At 44.6% G+C, this 20,653-nt stretch overlaps 1 protein-coding gene across 3 annotated transcripts in view; it reads left to right on the plus strand.

Annotated features, from left to right (window-relative positions):
* KCTD18 (potassium channel tetramerization domain containing 18) overlaps positions 1–20,653 on the plus strand; it is a 317,171-nt gene that overhangs the window by 101,274 nt on the left and 195,244 nt on the right. For all 3 annotated transcript variants that reach the window (XM_086955463.1, XM_086955462.1, XM_086955461.1), the window contains exon 5: positions 8,712–8,905. In XM_086955463.1, the coding sequence (XP_086811589.1) occupies positions 8,712–8,905 (194 nt within the window). The remainder of the gene's footprint in view (positions 1–8,711; positions 8,906–20,653) is intronic.

The raw sequence follows: 20,653 nt of genomic DNA on the forward strand, positions 1-20,653 counted from the left end.
AACATATACTGGCTCAACAAATATATGTGTCTATCCCGCTCCTCCCACTGGATGGACCCATAATATACTAGGTAACAGTTGGAGGAGGCCGCGCCGGGTGTCACCTCTCCTTATCCCTGACCATCCGATCTAGATTTATTGAGGTTCTCACCACTACCAATATGTTTTCTCAATGACCATTGTCCCCTCCGAGGGGGCAGGGTCCTCTCCAGCCATTCACTCTGCCCCACCCCAAGGACACAAAACCACAGAGGTCAACCAGGCATTATCACCACCCACTGCTGTTCTTTTCCCTTAGCCGCCGGGAATTAGTTAGACCGGGCATCCGGCATTGTCTGCGGCATGGCCTGGAGTTCCCCGTCTGAGACCTGGCAGCTGTGTGCTCACCCCATTGCCCGGCCGTCTGCAGTTTCTCCAGCAGTGTCCCTCACATCTAAAGATCCCGGTTAGCATTCTCATCAATCTTGAGAGCTCATTCTGATGGAAGAAAACTCATCCGAGCTACTGCCTTTATGCTGATTAGTCAAGGGTACATAAAGGCCAAGCAACTTAAACACTGCCCCTGAAGTACACATTCTACTGCCTTGAACATAATATTGTTCTAATTAATAGCAAAAACGGTGTCAGAAAAGTTACCTGTGGCTTCAAAGAGTGCCACGTTTGTTCATTCGCTGCTAGTGATGAATCGCCTGTAAAAGGAGAGTGTCTCAATTGCGATTGTAGCCTTTTTGTCATGTTGGACAGGAGATAACATTGCTCCACGCTGGGCATCTTGGCTCTCAATAATTTCTTAGCTAAGTGCCCTGAAGTCCATTGGTTGATGTCCACAGAGAGGTATATCAGGAAGCTACATTTTTAACATGGATGCCTTGCATTCTTAACCACGGCTACTAGCTGTAATGCATTTTGAATGGTAGCTGCCTAATTTTCTCTGCAAGTAAAGATATCTCTCCAACCTACCCCAAGCGTGTGCGTATACCTCTGAAGCCACCATGACACACACATTAATGCATCTGGAGATTGCTACCAGAAGCTAAGAACTCTTATAAAGGAAAGAGGGAATGGAAGGAAAGAAAGTGAGCAAACAAAGAAAGATACAGAACAAAGAAAACCAGGACAAATAATAACAAATAGGAAAGAAAGGAAGAAGAAAATGGAGGGACGGAAAATAAGGGCAAAGGGAAAGAAACCCCACCCCCAGCACGGAGTGCATGTGGTTTAACCACTTTCCTTCAATACTGAAGGTCTCCCACATACGCTTCCTCATTCATAGTACTGGCGCATTGAGCTGGCAACTGTAATAGAAGAAGCTTAGGCATTACCTTTTTTTCAGAAGAGTGGAGCTGCATGCTACTTTGCTGCCAGCTCCCAGCCTCACAGAAATTGATCTATATTGTTTTTCATTGATTTGGCGGTCAATCCATACTTGATTGTCAGACAGTTACAGTGTGACTTACTCCAAGGCGTTCTGGGAGTTATTGGTAGCTCACGATTGATACGGGGAGACCCCTGTGCTAAATATATATTTTAAGTTCTTTCTCTACTATGATTCGTGTGGCATCTTTTAAAAGCCTACCTGGAAAGCAAAAAACCCTTCACCCTTTAGGGTAACGGTTATACAGAGTCTCCCAACCTAGCGCAATGCTCCTCCAAGATGGCACCTGAGCACCTAGCTTATTCAAACCTGCGTACAACTCTCTTCTCCAGCACCTGCCGTTAAAAGCACCAGCCTTACTTGATTGCGCTGGTTTATGCAAATGTAGGCACTTAAAATCTTTAGAGACTATGTACCAGTGCAGAGATAAAAGAGAGCCACGTAATTTCAGCCAAGATTTATCCTTGAAGTAAGCTATGTATTTTCCTGTCACTGTTCATTTGCTTGCTTTTCCTCTGCTCCAAAAGGAACAGTAGTTAAATGTGGCATAAACGTTTATTATTCTGGGAGCTCTCATACTGCATCAATGGGATCCAGGATTTCAGAATACAGAACTCCTCTGTTACGAATATCAAATCCCATTGGTAAGTCGAGCCCTACAAGCTGGATTGTGCAGTGTATACAGTTATGTTGTTCTCTAGCAAACAAAATGCTGCATTTTTGTGTCCTCATCAAGGTAGACAATACCCAAAATGTAGCAGACTATTTCAAAGAACGTGTGCTACCATTCACACCTCACTCCACGTGCACGGAAGTAGATCACTGGTGTGCAGTTCATGCTAAGCTTTTGGTTCCCGAACCGGTTCATGCCATGGAGGGAACACATTTCTTACCTCTAACAGTAGATTGAAACCATTCTAGTTTGACATGTGCATCGCTGTCTTCCCTGGAGAAGGGGATTTGTATTGCACTTATGACTTCACCAATACCAGAAGGAAGGTTTTGTTTGCACAGTGGGACGTTTTGGGGTTCTGGTAGACATTGTGTCATCTTGACCAATGACCACGCTTACAGTAGACACTGAAACACAATTTAATGTAGCAACGAGGATGCTTTTCTATGCACAAATAAAAAATGGTGGGGAGGATGTCCATCATGTGTTTCGGGAAAAGTCTCATGCTGCAACCTGTTATTAGAAATAAGTAACCTTTTCTGTTTTTGGAGATTCGGGTCACCTCATATAACGAGCTAATGTTACCAACCACACATCTCACAGGATATTGCATTTCGTAAATAAGTACTGTTAAAATTTTAAGGGCTTTAATTAGTGAAAACCCTGTTTTAGAGGTATGGCCTTTAACAAAAACTAATTAATATGCACGTTTCCAGTGCCCCCTTTAGTGCAATTATGTGTTCTTGTCTGCTCACAAGAGGCATCTATAAGTATTTACAGTTGCCAACCCTTTATGGCCCTAATAAAAAGACTTTCAAGTACACTGTGCCACAAAACTATTGTGAAACCAACCCAAATGAAAATTGTTCCCAGAAAAATACTTAATTTAATCTGTATTCACTCTCTTACTGAGGAACAGTTCCCGGATGAAGTATAAAAGTGGATATTGCTAATTTGCCCGTAACAATACCATTGCACTCCCTGAAATTAGATATGACCTGTCGTCAAAATGCATCAAACCTTGCATGTTTTTTTCTATGTATATTATTATCATGTTGGGGAAGCATCTTTGCTTGGCTCAGTTATCAGAGATTATATGTAAACAAGAAAAACTTCAGTGAGAGATGGAAACCTGCACACTACAAAATAACTTAAAGAAAAGACAGTAGTATTTTGGCGAACTCTTGTATAGCGATCTCCTGTACATTCACTGATTAACCTGGGATCAAAGGTATTTGGTTCCCACTCTTAGTACTTTTTAAGACTATAAAATGTTGCTTGAAGTTGAAATGTAACGGTGTATAAGTGATCATTCAGTTTACAAAGTTGCTAGGTGCTTTAATATAATAGTCATCCACAATAGTTGATCAGTCAGTAAATCATGCCCACTTGTCCAGTTTGTAATCTCAATACGTACTGTACTGGGTCACTCCTCTTCAAGAGCAATTAGACACAATACAAAAACGTGAGAAAAAATACCGTTTATTACAAAACGCTCCTAAACACTTCCAAATCCACATTTTCACAATTGGTAAATTCAGTAGTCATGAAAGTGAACTTGTCAGTCTAAAAAACAAATACAGCTCTGTTCATCAATTACAGGTTACATCACTGCATCTGGTACACAGTATTACATTTAAGACTATTAATCATTCCAGCTGGTCAGTCATAGATATCCCTTTAATTGTTATACCACGTCCCTGTGTGGAAAATAAACCTTTTAAATAATGTAGCACACTAAGTTTCTTAAGCTGCTTATTTCAACCACCTTCCTACTAATTCACGGTTCCAGCATGCCATCATTTCTGCTGTACTTGCATCATCAAATGTGTATGCCTGTTCGTGTAGTGTACTAATGTGTCATTTTACCCTTCTGGTAAATATTTAAATACGTATGACTTTTTTTGTATGTGAGTGGCATCAAGCTGTTCTGTTCTGATGAACCTTAAATTACAGTCCTCCTCTTAATACTGAAAAGTACTTCTAATATGCCTAACATCCCGCCAGGCAGTTGGTGAGCGTAAAGTAGACTCTTGGAACACAGAGTTGTTGAAGCACTGTGTGCCACGTCACTCTACCTCAGTATCCATGAAACATGCCACCTTTATATGGCACTTACTAATCATCCTGTAATCTTTGTGACACATCAGTGACCTGCCAGATAAAAACATAGGTCAAGCATCTGCAGGGTTTTGTAGTAGATGAAGAGACAGTTCCTCTCTTCGCAGTTTAATTCTAGAACAATTACTCTTTGAATCTCCCCTACCACAGCTAGCGCACGAGTGTTTTATCTACTGCAAATAGTCTTTTACCTTCTCCCACAGTTGTCTCTTGCTGTTACCTATATCGCATCACCTCCGAGGAACCATACCCGGGGTCGGCACCATGTGTGAATTCCTAGCCTGCCTGGCCTCGATTTGTTTATAACACCAAGATATATCGCAAATTCATGGCATATCTTTTCCATTGAGATACAGATTTGGTGTGACTTTTACCTTCAGATCTACATTCCTACTTTCAATCCAAAGAGGTGTGCTATATCCACATGCCTGAGTTACAGACTAATGATTATATAACACCCAACATGGATATCGACACATTTAGTTTTTGAAATTTGTAAAATTCCACATTTAGAACCTGTAACGGTATTCATATGCAGTGTCTGAGGCTGTAGGGCAAGTGAATGTGGACCACAGTGAAGAAAGTTTTTTTCAGATGTCCAATGGTGATGGCAGGTCGTCTGCTTTGGTGTAAACTGTTGATTACCTTGCAGCTTGTCTGGTAGTTCTAGAAATTATACATAAATAACAAACAAGAACCTAGGAGGTCTATGAGCCAAGCAATTGGCTGGCTAAACTGTCAAGTCAGTCTTTATGACAGTTGGTGCTAAAGTCACCATATAGCAATGTACAAGTAGAAGAAAACAAATGTGTAAGTCACAAAAGACTAGATCCAGTACGCATATTATTTGTGAATAACCATCAGAACACCAAGTGATCAGTCCTATCATTTGGTCGTTCACACTATTTGAGAGCAGTGGCCCTGATGAATGCCAAGGGACTCAGTGACCGTTAGGCAGAAACATGTTGGCCCGTTTTGTGACAGTCATAGTTCCATACTGTCGTTTGCGCTGTTCCTATTTTAATTAGGGGATGTGCCTAGTTTCTATTAAAGTTGTTGTTTAGACATATCACCCTATTTTATAAATCACCACTTTTCTATTGTGTTGCACTGTATTCTTATCACCTTTTATGAGCCATCACAATTAAACCAACACATTGGCAGTTCTAACTGTAGACCACATCCAGTTCTCACTTTGACTGTGTGGCATGAGGTCTAGATGATCCAAGGACCCGCCTGGTCACAGTGTGAACGACCAAATGATAGGACTGATCACGTGGTGTTCTGATGGTTATTCACAAATAATATGCGTACTGGATCTAGTCTGACCAGTTCTCCTTCCATGTCATCACTCTTTTGTGACTTACACATTTGTTTTCTTCTCCTTGTACATTGCTATATGGTGACTTTAGCACCAACTGTCATAAAGACTGACTTGACAGTTTAGCCAGCCAATTGCTTGGCTTATAGACCTCCTAGGTTCTTGTTTGTTATTTATGTATGTTTACTGGGGATGTGAACCAGTAGTAGGTCTCTAAAAATCCTTTCCCTTTGACCCTACTCTCCCTGTTTGTTTTTTGAGTTCTAGAAATTAGCCAGTTGGAGCCCCGCCGCAATCCTAGTTAGGATTTATGTGCGACAGAAATCTGTTTAATCCATTGCTTCCTGCAAGTTATTGGAGAAACAAAATCCCACATGCTTTAAATTTCTGCCTGCCGTTACAATCCTAAAATCTGCTGCGAATACAGAGAACGTATGATACTTTCACTACAGGGTTTCAGGTTTCGACATATGCTTGAAATAGAATTAAATATGAAGTGTTCTTCCATTAATTTAAAAAATACATATTTTTGGACTTGTTGTGGGAATAGACTCGCATCATTGGCATAAGCTGCTAATCGGTTTTCCATTTGCCAACAAGAGTTCCTTCGATTTGTTCTGACATTCTGATACTACACAGCAGTGGTTGCAGTGTCAGCAACCACTGGAGCATTGAAGGTCCCTGGTTCTGGGCCCATGTGACAACCTGCTCATCATTTTATGATTGTGCAGACCCTATATTTTGTTGTGGAAAAGACCTGTGTTAAATCTTTTGACACATGGTCATCATAGTTTGTAATGTTGCTAAACTGAGTGCTAGATTCTGCTGGGTGATGCACACCTGGGTGGTTGCAGCCCCAATAGTAAGGCTACTACGCTAATAACAGTTTTTGGCAGCTAGTTATAATAATAATAATACAGGTCCTTTTACAGCAGCCCCAGTGAAGAGACTGTCTCCTGGCTCTCCCTCCTAAATATATGTAGTATGCCATGACTGGGACTCCTTATTGCAGGGGTCTCCAAACCGGTCCTGGAGGGCCTGATCCATGCCATATTTTTTGGATATCCCCATTGAGATACATGTAGTAATTTTAAAAATCTGGCATGATCCGGCCCTTCAGGACCGGTTTGGAGACCCCTGCCTTATTGTATGTTGTGTTCATGAGAGCTTTCGGATGCAGAGGAAGTGAGGTAACTCTTAGCTTGAGGTCACCCCGTGATGCGTCCAATAATATTGCAGGGTGGTCTGTAGCCTTTAGGGCTAACTGGTACTGCGGTCTTCCATTTGTTATTTTATTATTTATAAAACACGCTAATGACAGTAGGTTTCCAGGTTCCGCAGCTTGACCAAATAACAAAGCCCAGAGGAAAAGGACCAGCATAAAAGGGTTTTCAAAAGATAACTCAAACCCAGATGGTTCTGCAGTAGAGTAATTCTTAAGGGAAGTGAGTTCCTGAGGTGAGCTGTAAGATGCTGAGCGGAACGACTGCCACAGTGTGTGTTTTTAGGCAGGGTACATTGAACAAGATATGGTGTGCTGATGGCTGAGCTGATTTGCTATAAAAGGCAGTAGTAGAAGCTTCTTCAGTTCAGATACTTCGGACCCATTAAAGATCCTATGTGCAGTGCAGTGCGCCTTGACCCGCACTCACTCAACTGGTAGCCATTGGGCGCAGCACTTTCCTCTGAGAAATGGTGGAGTTTATCGAGATTGCAAACAGTTCATATGGCAGAGCTGTCTTGCCTGCATTACCTTTTAGAAAGTTGGTGTCATTCACCGCTGTAAGCCCTGCCGCCTGTCCTATAAACTCAGCTAATTTGGGGGCTAACTGATAATTTGACTTTCTTCTCAGCATAGGAAAGTGCTTTCAGCCCAAATGATCTAATAAGCTGGTGCCAGATATTGGCTAGTAAGAGTGATAGCGAGAACCCCCGCAGCAGATTCTGATTTAACAGAAATGACTTTACTCCTGCTAGGACCATACCCTGAAATCCGTTCTCCGCCACATGGTTGAGCAGTATAGTTTGATCACCAGTATCAAAACGTCCAAGAAATCAAAGCCAATTAAGGCTGTGCTGTCACCCTCATTTTCTTTTCATGCATACTCCCCATACAGCTCCCCCGAATCCCCTCTATATGTAGAATGCTTCTTAAAGCCAAGTCCAAGTGTCTAGTTTTTTTATACACATCCAGTAAATGAGGCATGGAAGATCTTTTTGTTGCACTGGGCATAGATCAAACCAGTTCCAGCGGGCAAGTGGCTTGTAAAGCAACACTCTAACAGTGCAGTGGCCAGAGGGATAGCTAATGCTTTGGTCCTTAAACTGAGAAGGTGGGCTGTCTGCCGAACATCACATCCTTTATTCTCTTCTGCAGGAAAAGACTCCAGTATTAGTGTATGACTGGCCAGAGTTGTCTAGAATCCAATACAGAAGCACGAATGGCAGTTCCCCTGTGGGTGGTTGGCATGGATCTGTTGCCCACCTATAAGGGAAATGCACGTTGCCACAATTGGTTTGCCCCCTTCTAAAGTTTGGGGCTAACTTTGAATCTGAGTCAATTGTCAGAATCTGGAAACTGCTACAAAACTCGATGTAAGCTGACGTCTTGGCGAGTGCTCACTTTTTACTCAACATGACTTATTAAGAGGTAGATGGGGTTCAGAGACAGAGTCTCTGCTTATTTCTCTTTGAGGAGTATTGATTATACCCCAGGGAATGAGGACAACGTCTGTGCTGCTAAGTCCGGCTGTAGAAGGAGATAGATGTGTGGAAGCCTTGAGAACCTGTCTTCGCACAGCATGGAGGCAATCTTCCAGTCATCCCTTGTACTGCTGTGAATGCTTAGTCCCTAAGCCAGACCAAATCTAGCATCCTCACACTGCTGCACAGCCCTGCTAAAATATGATGCTCTTGAGCTGTGTTCCAGACTGCATTATTGTGATATGCGGCTGGCATGTGAGACTTTCTCATATTGTTTAATAAAATAAAAACATAATAGTTTAGATTATGCTTAGGCATCAAAAAAGACAATTCTGGGTCGGAGCTTGTCGGACCTTCCACATGGGTCGAAGATTGAGAAGTTCTCCATGTTCCTCTCAGTTAGTGACTGGAGTGTTGCAAGTGTTAGGGCCATTCATGATTTTGTCACCCTCCCCCAGCCCACTTTTTTTTTGTTTTGCACCTAGACTGCTTTTCACATTTATTTTTCTTTTTTTTAGGTTTTATCCGAGTTTTGTGATTCATATGATTTACTATGCACTAAACCGACAGTGTGGGTTCTGCACTATCTCAGCACATGTGGTGCCAGCTGCGAGAGCAAAATTATCGGAGTTTATGCCACAAAAGAGGATGGCACTGATGCAATACATAGCCAGCTAGGAGGCAAGATTCACAGTAAAAGTGTTCACAAGAGGTAAACCTAATCCTTCAACCTGCATTCCTATGTATTACGGTGTTCCCTGTTCTTGATTCATGTGATGCCTCCTCTGTATTTTGCAAGTTTCAAACATGCATGTTTTGATTTTTCTTTGGCCCTTTGAATTATCTATAATGCCTGCTTTACTTTTTTTTTTTAAGGTAGATTTCAGGCTTGCTGGTTCAAGACAACATTGTTTTTCTTCTTGCAGTGCCAGAATTGCTTTTCTCATCTATTTTGCAAATACCCCTTCCTCTAAGACCCCTCTCAAATTATCACAGTCACCCCACCACACTCCCTTCTTAAATGTTGTAAACTGTGCAACAATTAGAATGTTGCACATGGTCAACTAAATCTATGACCCGATTAGTATTCTCGGCAAATTAACGTAACTGGCGGCCGGTTTGCTCGCTAATCACCTGCAAAAAAATAGTGAAGTATTGGTATTCTGTTGGATATATCTTCCCGCAGATTCCTTACCTTGCAAAATCTGCTTTCAGGCTTAAGACTAGTCCAGAAAACATGTTATTTACCAATAAATCTCCAACATTGCCAAGTGACGCCATGTGGCTGTGCCCTGCTTCTGGACATGTTGTCACAGAGTATATTAGATGTCAGTTCTTGTTTTTCTGTGCCTCATTGACATGTTATGAGACTCTGTCTTGGTGTCTCACTGAAAATGTCTCTGCATTGCACAGCAATTAGGTCAAATGTCTCGGCAAAGGGCCTCAGACTTTAAGCCTTTTGGACGTTCTGCAAGAAGATGTTCCTCTTGGATCCCTCACAATGACCATGTGGTGCCTAGGTCTGCATATATGAAGAAAGGCGTACAACACTTGCACTTCCATGTACTCGGGAAGCAGGAGGCCAGTAGGAGCTTTGCTGTCTTTCAGCTAACCCTATGTTGTTTGAGGCTTTCCAGTTAGCGATAATGGATCTCTTAAGGACAGCTCAGCATCCTTCTAGGCTATTACTGAAGTGCTGGAATGAGGGTGGTTCATTATTGGTGGCCTGTCAACTCCAACTTCTCCTGATACCACACCTGCATGGGCGTTGGACCCTGGCATCTATGGTTAAGTCCTAACTGCTGTCCCCTTTCGCTCCATCCTTTCTTTGGCACTGATCTAAAAGCCAAAGATGGCACTGTCCACAGAGCCGGTGCCAGCCAAGGTGTTGATAGGTAAAAGTATAATCTAGGAAGCAAAGGATAAGGTCTAGGTCAACTTAAATGAGGAACTCTTTTTGGATGACCCCAACACTCAACGAAGCCGCTCCCCTTCACCCCCAGGGCCTTGAAAACCTTTACCAACCCTTATTGAACCCTATTGTGAATACCTGCCCAGAGGTTTGCTTGTTTAGAGAACATTTTAAGTTCAGCTTTATATTCCTTGCCTGTGTAGGATAGGGACTATGGCCAGATGGAGGATGACTCGGAGGATGATTACCGCCTGCCATTTTACAATACTGATACTGGCCTCTGTTTAGGCTTGCAAAACGTAGCGGCCTGGAAACTCACCAGAAGATGACCTTTCCTACACCTCTGGCCATATCTCTGGAAAGATTTCATCTTTTGCGACAGTCATTTGGAAGGTTGTGAAAGCCTTAAAAGGGATTTGACTTTTAGTTGGAAGTAAAATCTGACTGACATCTTGTAACCTTTTGCAGAATCAACAAAGCCTTTGCTCCCGTTTAATGACGGACTTTTGGATGATATCATGGCTGCAGCTGAAAAAAACCTGTTTCTGCCGTCCGTCTACAGAAAGACTGCCAGATACCATAGACCTGACTGGGTGACCCCCAGTTATTTGCCCTCCCACTTGTCAACATAAAGTCTTGCTGTTCAAACATTGTCATGAAAGCAGATTCCCAGGTCCTCTCCTGCAGCTCTCCAGGACAGGAAATCCAAGAAACTGTATGCCTTGGGCAGAAAAACTTTGCTACTGTCAGCTTGGTCCTCTGGTCTCTAATGCCATCTGCCTTTTAGGTTGATACATGCATGGCTTATGGGAACTGACTAAACTTGGTTATCAGCCTGTCTAACCATATAAAGAAGCCGGTCGCGGACCTGGTGAGTGATGGCCTGGTTGTGTATATAAGATCCTAAAGTGTGGGCTTAATTCTGCAGACAGAATTTCCTGGTGTGTGGATACAGCTGTCATGCTTTGTTGGCATGCTTGGATGCGTTCAAGAGATGTCCAGGCTAAGCTTATGAACGTACCCTCAGATGACTAGCGGTTCATTTAATGAGAAGGAACAGCAGGACATTTCCACCAACAGTATCCGACGTTGCACAGCTATTTTCGGGCTGTGAAATCTCGATAAAGACAGACATCTCATACTGTTCCGAAACCGCAACAACTAAATAGCTTATTTCAGACCTGTGCCTTGAGGTCATAACTGGTAATTAGCCGTGCTCCATGAGAACCCTGATTGATTGATTGATTGATTTCAGGGCGGGTTATATTCAAGGGGTGTCACCAGTAGTCACAGATCCAATCCCCACCATTCTCCCCGGGCTCTCAGCCCCTTCAAGCCCCATCTGACTCCTCACCTTTTCAATATGACCTTCCAGTGGAAAGGGAGGGTCTCCCATTTTGTCACCCTTTTGGAGAAAACTGTGTAAGACCACTATGTCCTCTAGCTGACCTCCTTCAGAACACACTTAATCATTTCTGGTCTTCTGCTCCAGGCCAATCCCCTTCCTACAGAGCGGGCTTGCCAGTGCACGCCGCAATCCTAGAGGCAGGGTCCTTACCTTGCAAATTAACCCAGAAGTGATTCCTCTGGAGCAAAGAAGCAGAGTATGTTACTCCTTATATTTCTTGGTCCCCAAGAAGGAGGAAGGACTGAGGCTTTTCCTGAATCTCCACCTTTTACATATTTTCAACAGGCAGGACCAAGATGCCTTCCCTTGAGCAAAGTCATTTCAGCCTTGTACTCTGGTGATTATATGGTGTCCAAGCACCTTTTAGGGCTCCTACTTTCATCTTCCTATTCTTCCCGCAAATAGCTGCTACATGAGGTTGTAGGAAAGTACTTCCTTTTGACATGGCCACCCCCACTTTTTGTCTGGTAACTGATGCAATTTTGATAGAAGTGCACTGGTTTTCTACTATCCAGGTCCCCAGTGCCAGTTCGCTTTCCCTAAAACTGTACATTTTATCCCCCAATTTGCAATGCTTTTAGCTCCCCTGTAAGTCCCCAGTAAATGATACCCCAAGAACCTAGGACATGGGTACTAAACGGAGTCCTTAAGGGCCTAAGGGCCACCTTGCAGCAACCAAAACCTGTTTGAGTCCAATCTGGACTCCAGCAACACTGAGACGGAGCAGCCGTTCAGGCAATTCATCACTGCAGAGACCTACTTCCAGAGGGGCTTTGGTTGCTTCAAGGGCTCATATAGGAAAGCATTGCACATAAAGATTAATTTAATTGAACATTTTACTCACCCGTGAAAACCAATATTTTTAAAAGCTCGCTTACGAAGTTCATTATATCAAAATGTACATGAAAATTAGTTTTTTTTTTTAATTGGTCTCTTGATTTATTCTTTTAATGTCTCATTTATTGCCTCTGTGGGTACAACAAATGCTTATCACTACGCTCTGGTCGCCTTGTCTCTCTACACAGTGTACCTCGTTTTGTTGCACTATATAAATCAATCAATCAAAGGTCTTGTTGAGCGTGATAACTCACCCGTAAGGCTCTCAAGGCTCTGGGGAATGTGGGGGGTACGGCTGATCTGTCGAAGGCACTGTGGTTCAGTCGAAGGTTGAGGTCCTTCCTGAATTGAGGCAGTGACAGTGATTGCCTGAGGTAAAGAGGCAGAGTGTTCCAGGTCTTTGCTGCGAGGTAGGAGAAGGATTTTCCTCCCGCCATGGTTTTGCGGATGCATGGAACGGTGGCCAGGGCCATGTGTGCAAAGCGGAGATCTCTGGTAAGTGATGAAATGCGCGGCGGTGTTTGAGGTTCGCAGTTAACATGTTGTGTAGGGCTTTGTAGGTATGTGTGAGGAGCTTGAAGGAGATTCTGTTGTTGACTGGGAGCTAATGGAGGTCTCTCAGGAGGGCCAGTGATGTGGCTGCGGCGGGAGATGTTGAGGAGGAGTCTGGCGGAGGCGTTCTGTATGTTCTGCAGTTTCTTGAGGAGTTTCTGGGTGATGCATGTGTAGATTGTGTTGCTGTAGTTAAGTCTGCTGCTATGAGTGCGTAGGCGACCGTCTTCTTGACTCGGTGGGAATCCACTTAAAGATCTTTAAGAGCAGCCATAGTGTGTGGAAGCAGGCTGATGAGACGGCGTTGATCTGGCGATTCATAGACAGCAAAGAGTCCAGAATGATGCCGAGGTTTTGTGTGTGGTCTGTGGGGGGGAGGGTTCAAAGTGCTGCGGGCAACCAGGAACGTCCCAGGCAGATGGGGTGGAGCAGTAGTTAAGCCTTCTGAGTTGAGCTTGAGGCAGCTGTCCTTCATCTAGGTGGCGACAGCCTTCATCTCGTCGTGGAAGTTGTTCTTGGCGACTGTGGGTTAATTCGTGAGGGAGAGAATCAGCTGGGTGTCATCAGCATAGGAGACTATGTTAAGTTCATGGTGACGATGGCTGCAAGCGAGGCCATGTCGAATTTGAAGAGAGTGGGGCTCAGGGAGGAGCCCTGAGGCACTCCGCAGCTGATTTCTGTGGATTCAGAGTGGAACGCTAATAGTCTTACAGTGTTCGGCCAGTGAGGAAGGAGCTGATCCATTCCAGGGCTTTGTCGCAGATGCCTATGTCGTGGAGTCTTGTGCAAAGGGTGTGGTGGGAGACTATCTAAGGCGGCCCAGATGTCCAGGAGGATGAGGGCTGCAGTAGCACCACGGTCGAGAAAGGTGCGGATGTCATTTGTGGTGGCAAAGAGGGGTTCTCGGTGCTGTGGTTGCTACGGAAGCCGGATTTGGAGAGGTACAGGATTTGGTTCGCTTTGATGAACTACGTAAGTTGGGCTTTGATGGCCTTTTTGATGACCTTGACTAGGAAGGGGAGTAAGGAGATGGGTCTGAAGTTCTTGAGTTATGTCTGATTGGCAGAAGGCTTCTTCAGCAAGGGTTTGATCTCTGCATGTTTCCAGTCTTCCCAGAAGGTGGCGGAGTTGATGGAGCAGTTGATGGTGTGGCAGAGTTCGGGGGCGATTGAGCTGCTGGCTCTATTGAAGATGTGGTGCCGACAGGGGTCCGAGGGGTGCTCCGGAGTCGATGCTCTTCATGATCCTGAGGGGGTTGTCAGCCGTGAGGGGAGTCTAGCTGAGCAGGGTCTACTGGGGTCCGGTGTCTTTGGGTACAGTGTTTGCGCATGAGGGTCTGGGGTAACAAGGCTGTTGAAGCGGTCGTAGATCTCCTTAATCTTGCAGTGGAAGAAGGTGCTGAGGATTTTGCAGAGGTCTTTGGAGGGTGGCATGTCTGCTGTTTCTGTGCTGGTATTGGCAAATTCTTTGACAACAGTGGAGAGATCTTTGCTATTGAATGCGCTGGCGTTGATCCCTTCTTGTAGAGCCACTTTCTTTGTTGTTCTAATAAGGTGGTGGTGTTCGGTGACAGCTGCTTTGAAGGCTGAGTTTTCTTATGGGGTCTTGTTGCCATCTACAGGTGCGTCTGGACTCATGAAGGGCGGGAGAGAACCAGCTGGCTTTCTTGGAGTGTCTCTTGCCTGGGGCTTTCTTGAGGGGAGTCTGTGTGTCTGAGCAGTTGGAGAGCCATCGATGGAGGTTGCGTGCTGAGGCTTTAACATCCGTAGTGGCGTTTTGCTGAGGGAGGTGGTTAGCTGTTCACAAGCACCTTGCTCCAGCTTCTGGAAGGATAGTGGTGGGTGTGGTGGTGTAAGATGGGTTTGATGAAGAAGTGGACGCAGAGGTGATCGGTCCAAAGGAGCTCGGAGGTGCGGCTGAAGGTGAAGTTGTCTCTGGCAGAGAAGATGGAGTCGAGCGTGTGTCCTGCTGACTGGGTTGGGGAGGTGACCAATCAATCAGGGAATTTTGAAGCACACTATTGACCCATGAGGGTCTCAAGGCGCTCGTGAGGGTGAGGGAACAGCTCCTGTCAGTCAAAGAGCCAGGTCTTGAGGGTCTTACTGAAGATGTGTAGAGTAGGGGCATGTCTGATGTCGATCGGAAGCTCGTTCCAGGTCTTAGCTACAATGTAGGAGTAGGTTCTTCCACCCATTCTTGCTCTTGATCAGAGGTTTCTCTTGGGTACGTGGAAGGAGATTCTTTCGTTGAGATATTGGGGTCCGGTGTTGTGGAGGCATTTGTAGGCGTGGGTGAGCATCTTTAAAGTTAATATCTTCCCTATGGGGTGCAAATGGAGGTTTCGCAGGTTTCGCAGGTGTTAGGTGATGTGTTCATGTTGAGGGATGCCATGGACGAGTCTGGCTGCCGTGTTCTGTATGGTCTGGAGTTTGCGGAGGAGAGACTTGTTGATCCCGGCTTAGAGGGTGTTTCCGTAGTCCAGTCTGTTAGTTATGAGTGCTTGGGTGACGGTCTTTCTTGATTCTGGGGGGGTTCCATTTGAAGGTCATCAAAAGGATGTGGAGAGTGTTGAAACAGGTGGAGACGCCTGCATTGATCTGTCAGGTCATGGAGAGGGAGGAGTCAAGTACGTTGCCAAGGTTCTGGGTGTGGTCCATGGGAGTATGGGGGGCTGCCGAGGGCGGTGGGCCACCAGGTGTTGTCTGAGTACGAGGATCTCTGTCTTCTCCGGGTTGAGCTTACTCTGAAAAACACACAGGGACCCTGAAAGAAAGGATACTGCCCTAACAGGGAAAACAGCTTATTGGGAAAAAAGGAGGAATTGCACCGGGCACAGTGCTGGATAATACAAGGAGAAGCAATTAAACCATAGACCCACAATTCAAAACATGCGAACAGTATAACTGATATATAGAAAAATATATTGCTTTTATTTTACTTTTTTTCTTTTCATTCAAAATATTTCAGAATCAAAAAACATGTACAAATACATCTATTACACAATAAATTATTCTTTTTTTTAAAAACATACATTCTAGACTCGTATACAAATTTTGAACCACAGATCATTACAATATATGATACAACCTGAGTAGTATATGTATCTCCAATTGGCCTAAACCGAATACTTAAACCAAAAGTCTTTTTGATCTCTATTAAGGCACAATACACCATATATGTCTCTTTCAGAAAACACTGGTTACAGTTCTTAACTACCCGCTATCAGAAAACACTGGTTCCTGTTGTTAATTACTAACGCGTTTCGGAAAAGCCTTCTTCAGGGTTTTCATACCAGTGGTTGCTAGAATGAAAAAATACTTTATTTAATTTAGGGCACATTTGTGGTCTAAGGCTTAAAGGTAAATTTCCTGAATAGACCACAGTTCATGGAGTTAACACAAGATTCGACTACCACAACCGATTTGGGTGATAAAGAAAGCCCTCACACACTGACCTAGTCAGTGTCATGCTTCATCATCGGGCCCCACCGACAGAGGCCGAATGCCTCTGTGGTGTGCTACGACGCCAGAAAGACTGCGGAGCAGGTTTTGTGTTTGGAGGGCGTGCTCTTGTTTACAGTGAAAGGTTTAAAAGTGCCTGAAAAAGGGTATCGAAAAAAATATATTTAATAGTTGACTAAAAAATTGAGTATATTCTGTATTTTACCAACCTTAAACCTTGGCATGTAAATACAGACACATAATACTCCTTACTTTGTGCCTCAGGGATCATTTATTAAATATATTTTTTTCGATACCCTTTTTCAGGCACTTTTAAACCTTTCACTGTAAACAAGAGCACGCCCTCCAAACACAAAACCTGCTCCGCAGTCTTTCTGGCGTCGTAGCACACCACAGAGGCATTCGGCCTCTGTCGGTGGGGCCCGATGATGAAGCATGACACTGACTAGGTCAGTGTGTGAGGGCTTTCTTTATCACCCAAATCGGTTGTGGTAGTCGAATCTTGTGTTAACTCCATGAACTGTGGTCTGTAAAGTTTGCGTTTAGATTGATCAATAGCCTGATCTGACCTCTCTTTTCTTGTTTTTGCATAATTAACCGGGGACTAAGAGAGTGTCCTCATTCTCCCTACCTCTCCTTTTGTTGTTGAAAATTTCCTGAATAGCCACTGTGTGACTAAGTACACAATATAACCCTCCCCTTTATACATGGTCTAAAAACTCAAAAATCTGACCTCTGCTGTGGAATACAACAATGAATATTGCACAATACATGTGAACACATAACACACCGTTTCTAATGTCACCCACCAAGTGGTGTTATTTATACAGAAAACACATAACACATTGATGTTCTCCTTCTCTTACCAGTAAAATTCTATAATTACCCAAAACTATGGGGATAGATTGACCAAACTCGCTGTGTGCTCAATCCCCTCCTGAGGCGGAAGCCAGGAGGTAGCTGTTTTATTTAGTTAGAGTTAAATTTTATTTCTTGCACGTTTTAAAAACCTGCTGTACTTTCAGCTTTTAACATTGCCGCATTCTCGCTTGATTACGAAGCTTAGAAATACTGTTCTATTACTTTGTGTGTTTTCCCCCGCTTGACTTTAAAAGTGGTGGTTACATTTCCCGCGCCCCCGCTTGATTTAATAAGCGTTACCTCTTCCCCGCACCTACTCGCCACTTGGACCAACATCAGCCGACTTTGGCGCTGAGATAGCTGGGTCCCGGGTGGGCTGAACAATCTTAGCGGCCATCTTAGTTCGGGGAAGCGTTCGCACGCACTCGATTGGCCAGTACAAAAAGGGAAGGACATGCCTCTGCGCAGCGGACGCGTGCAGCGGAAGCGCCGGATCTGTGCTGGAGTCGTGCCAGAGTCCTGCCCGTCTGCGCCCGTCCGCGACCAGGAAGCGGCCGCAGCCGTAAGTACTTTCACTTGCCGCAACCCCTCATGTCTTGTCACTTATGACTGGGACGCGCTTATGACCTTTAAACCTAATGATTGCACCTCTATGTTAATCTCTCCCTGCGATCTCACCTCTCACCTGCCATTTACACCTTGCAGCTTGGGACAGATCGAAGACAACACTAGGAAAAAATGTCCCATATCACGGATCCCTGCCCTTAATCCCCCTACTAGTAAAACCTTATGTATAAAAGCAGGCCTGATCAATTGTCGATCTCTAGCAAAACACTCCCTTGATATTGCCCAAACTTTGGAAGACAATAAATGGTATCTCCTTTTTAGGGCTCGCCCTGCGATTGCAGGCCAAAGGCCTGCTGTCGCAAAGCGAGACTATTGTGATCATTCCGGCTTTCAAGGACTAAACAGGAGAGGACAAGAGACTGGCACGCGCACGCAGCAGCCTGCCGGGATCAGGTCGCGCGCGTGAACACGCGCTCCGATTCCGGCAGGCTGTTCACAACACATGCACAACATACATACAGACCCCCCCCCCACCCCCCGCCGCGCATACACACACTCACAGAACCCCCCCTGCCCCCGCCGCCGTGCAAACACACACACACATACACAGAACCCCCGGCGCTTACACACACACATCCCTTACCTCGTCTCGGCGTGTCTTCGCGCTCCCTTGCCCCCGCTCCTCTGGTGCGCGCGCGCACCACTGGTTTCGATTCCCGCGTCGGCTCCTCTGTGCACCACAGGTTTCTATTCCGTGCTTGTTAATTTAATTCCTAACATGGACTTACTGCGTTTGTTTCGTTTACCTATCAGTCAGCGCTCATTAGGCAGCTGTAGAACGCGTTTCAGTTTTCTTCTAACATTTACTGCTTAAAGTATGTTACCGGTAGGGGAAAAGATACTGTCTTTAAGTAATTTTTTTGGTACTAGCAGGACATTAAAATACCAGTCATACCGCTATAACACAGTTTAGATGGTAGTCGTAATGGCTGCATGTTCGGGGTGTCTCATACGACACACCTCAGAGATTCGCAAAGGAGCCGCGGTGCTCGCACGCAGCCCACCCGTAGACGTAGGCCTGATCCTCACCTCAGCAGCTTACTTGCTCCTACTCCGCGGGTACTTCAGCAGCAGACCTCAGCCTCTCCTCCTACAGCAGCTGCCTCGGAGACTCGCATTCCGACAGCAGCCACCTTCAGACGGGCAGTCTCAATCCCCAGCTCGGGATCATACAGCAGCCGGGCCAATGTTTGTATTTGCAGCCGATTTGCGCGTCACCGAAGAGGCCGAACCTTTCACCCAGAAGCAGTCGTCGGAGATTCGCCAACACAATTACGGCCACTACGTACAATTACGGCCACTATGTAGTAGAGGTCACAGGCGTTCATTCCAAACGCAGATTAATATACCATACCAACACCAATAAATATAGAAGAACACCTAGAATTCTCACGGAATTAGCCCCTATGCCGAAAACAGCAGATCCCAGAAACGAAGGCCTGAGTTCCAGTAACAGGGGTCGAAGACCCTTATTGGGGAGGTATTAATGTAAGGTAAAGTTTAGCAGTCGCAACCGCAGGCCTTGGTTAAATCACGTGACTTACTAAGTAACTAGGTAGCTGGCAATTAAAGGCAACGGAATAACTTTAATTGTTAAGAGAAATTGAACTGATAATAGAACATACAAGTGGTGAACTGTCCGAGTCTTTGAGAGCTTTGTTTACTAAAACGAAAGCAATTATAGTAAAAAATTCCATAGGCAATTTGTTGGCTCTCTAATAAGGGGTGAAGCAAGGAGTCAGCAGTAAGCATTCCCTCCAAATCTAAATATCTTAACTTGATTGGAAAGAATGTAAAAAATCGTTTGGAATGATAATGCTCGTATTTCTTATTTTGACTCCATGAGAAACAAAAAGGATTGCGGCCCAAAATGCCTGTAACTGAAACACATTTTTAGGGAGACGTGGAACTAGGGTTACCACCGTCCAAGAGAAAAATACCAACCATTTGCTGTTGTTTTAAGAGTCTGCAAAGGTTCCTACATAATACTAAATAGGACTTTAAACAAAATACTCTGTATGTGATGTGTGTATTAAGACTTTTCTGCCTTTGTTTACTTTAATTATCAGTCAGGGATCAGTAACACAGCTCTAGAACACATTTAAAAGTGCTTTTGTATTTATATTTACTGGTTTGCGTATGCACATATGAGGGCTAAAAATACCTGCTTTAAGAGGTCTTCTTGTTTTATATATACTAGCAAACACCAAATTAACCTGTTCTCATGCCGCTTTGTCTAAAGTGCTAGCTGTCCCTGTTTGTACCGTTTCGCACCTTTTACTAGATAGATCACCCGCAAACAGGGAGAGTATGCCCTATTACAGAGAATTTGTGGCCCCCAGGACAGCCGCAAACTCAAGGCTGCCTTTGAGTTTGCCATTAATGAAATGAAAATCGACTATTTGAAACAGCAAATCACTCTTTCACTGCACAGGCAGCATGTGGCCTGCCTTACAAATGTGGGTGTAGTGAGTGTTGCACCCGCTTGCAGGGGGATTTATGAGGGGGTCAAGGGGACCCACTTTCCACCATCAGAAGGCATCCTCGGTGGTGCACCACCATTCACCACTTGTGGTCCACAGTAAGTTTACGTACTGACGGTCTCTTTACTTCTCCACTTGTGTCCATAATACAGCACGGGTGCACAGGCATAGATGCATCAAGCTAAAAACCGGTCGCAAACGTGCAGATTCTCAGAATCTGCCCCTTTGCGACCGGTATTTTTGCCTTTGGGATGCATCATCCCAAATGCAAAAATCGCAATTTAAGAAATCGCAAAATAGCGATTACTTAAATTGCAAT

This window comes from Lissotriton vulgaris, chromosome 2_1 (genome assembly GCF_964263255.1).
Source record: "Lissotriton vulgaris chromosome 2_1, aLisVul1.2, whole genome shotgun sequence".
Taxonomy (NCBI): Eukaryota; Metazoa; Chordata; class Amphibia; order Caudata; family Salamandridae; genus Lissotriton; species Lissotriton vulgaris.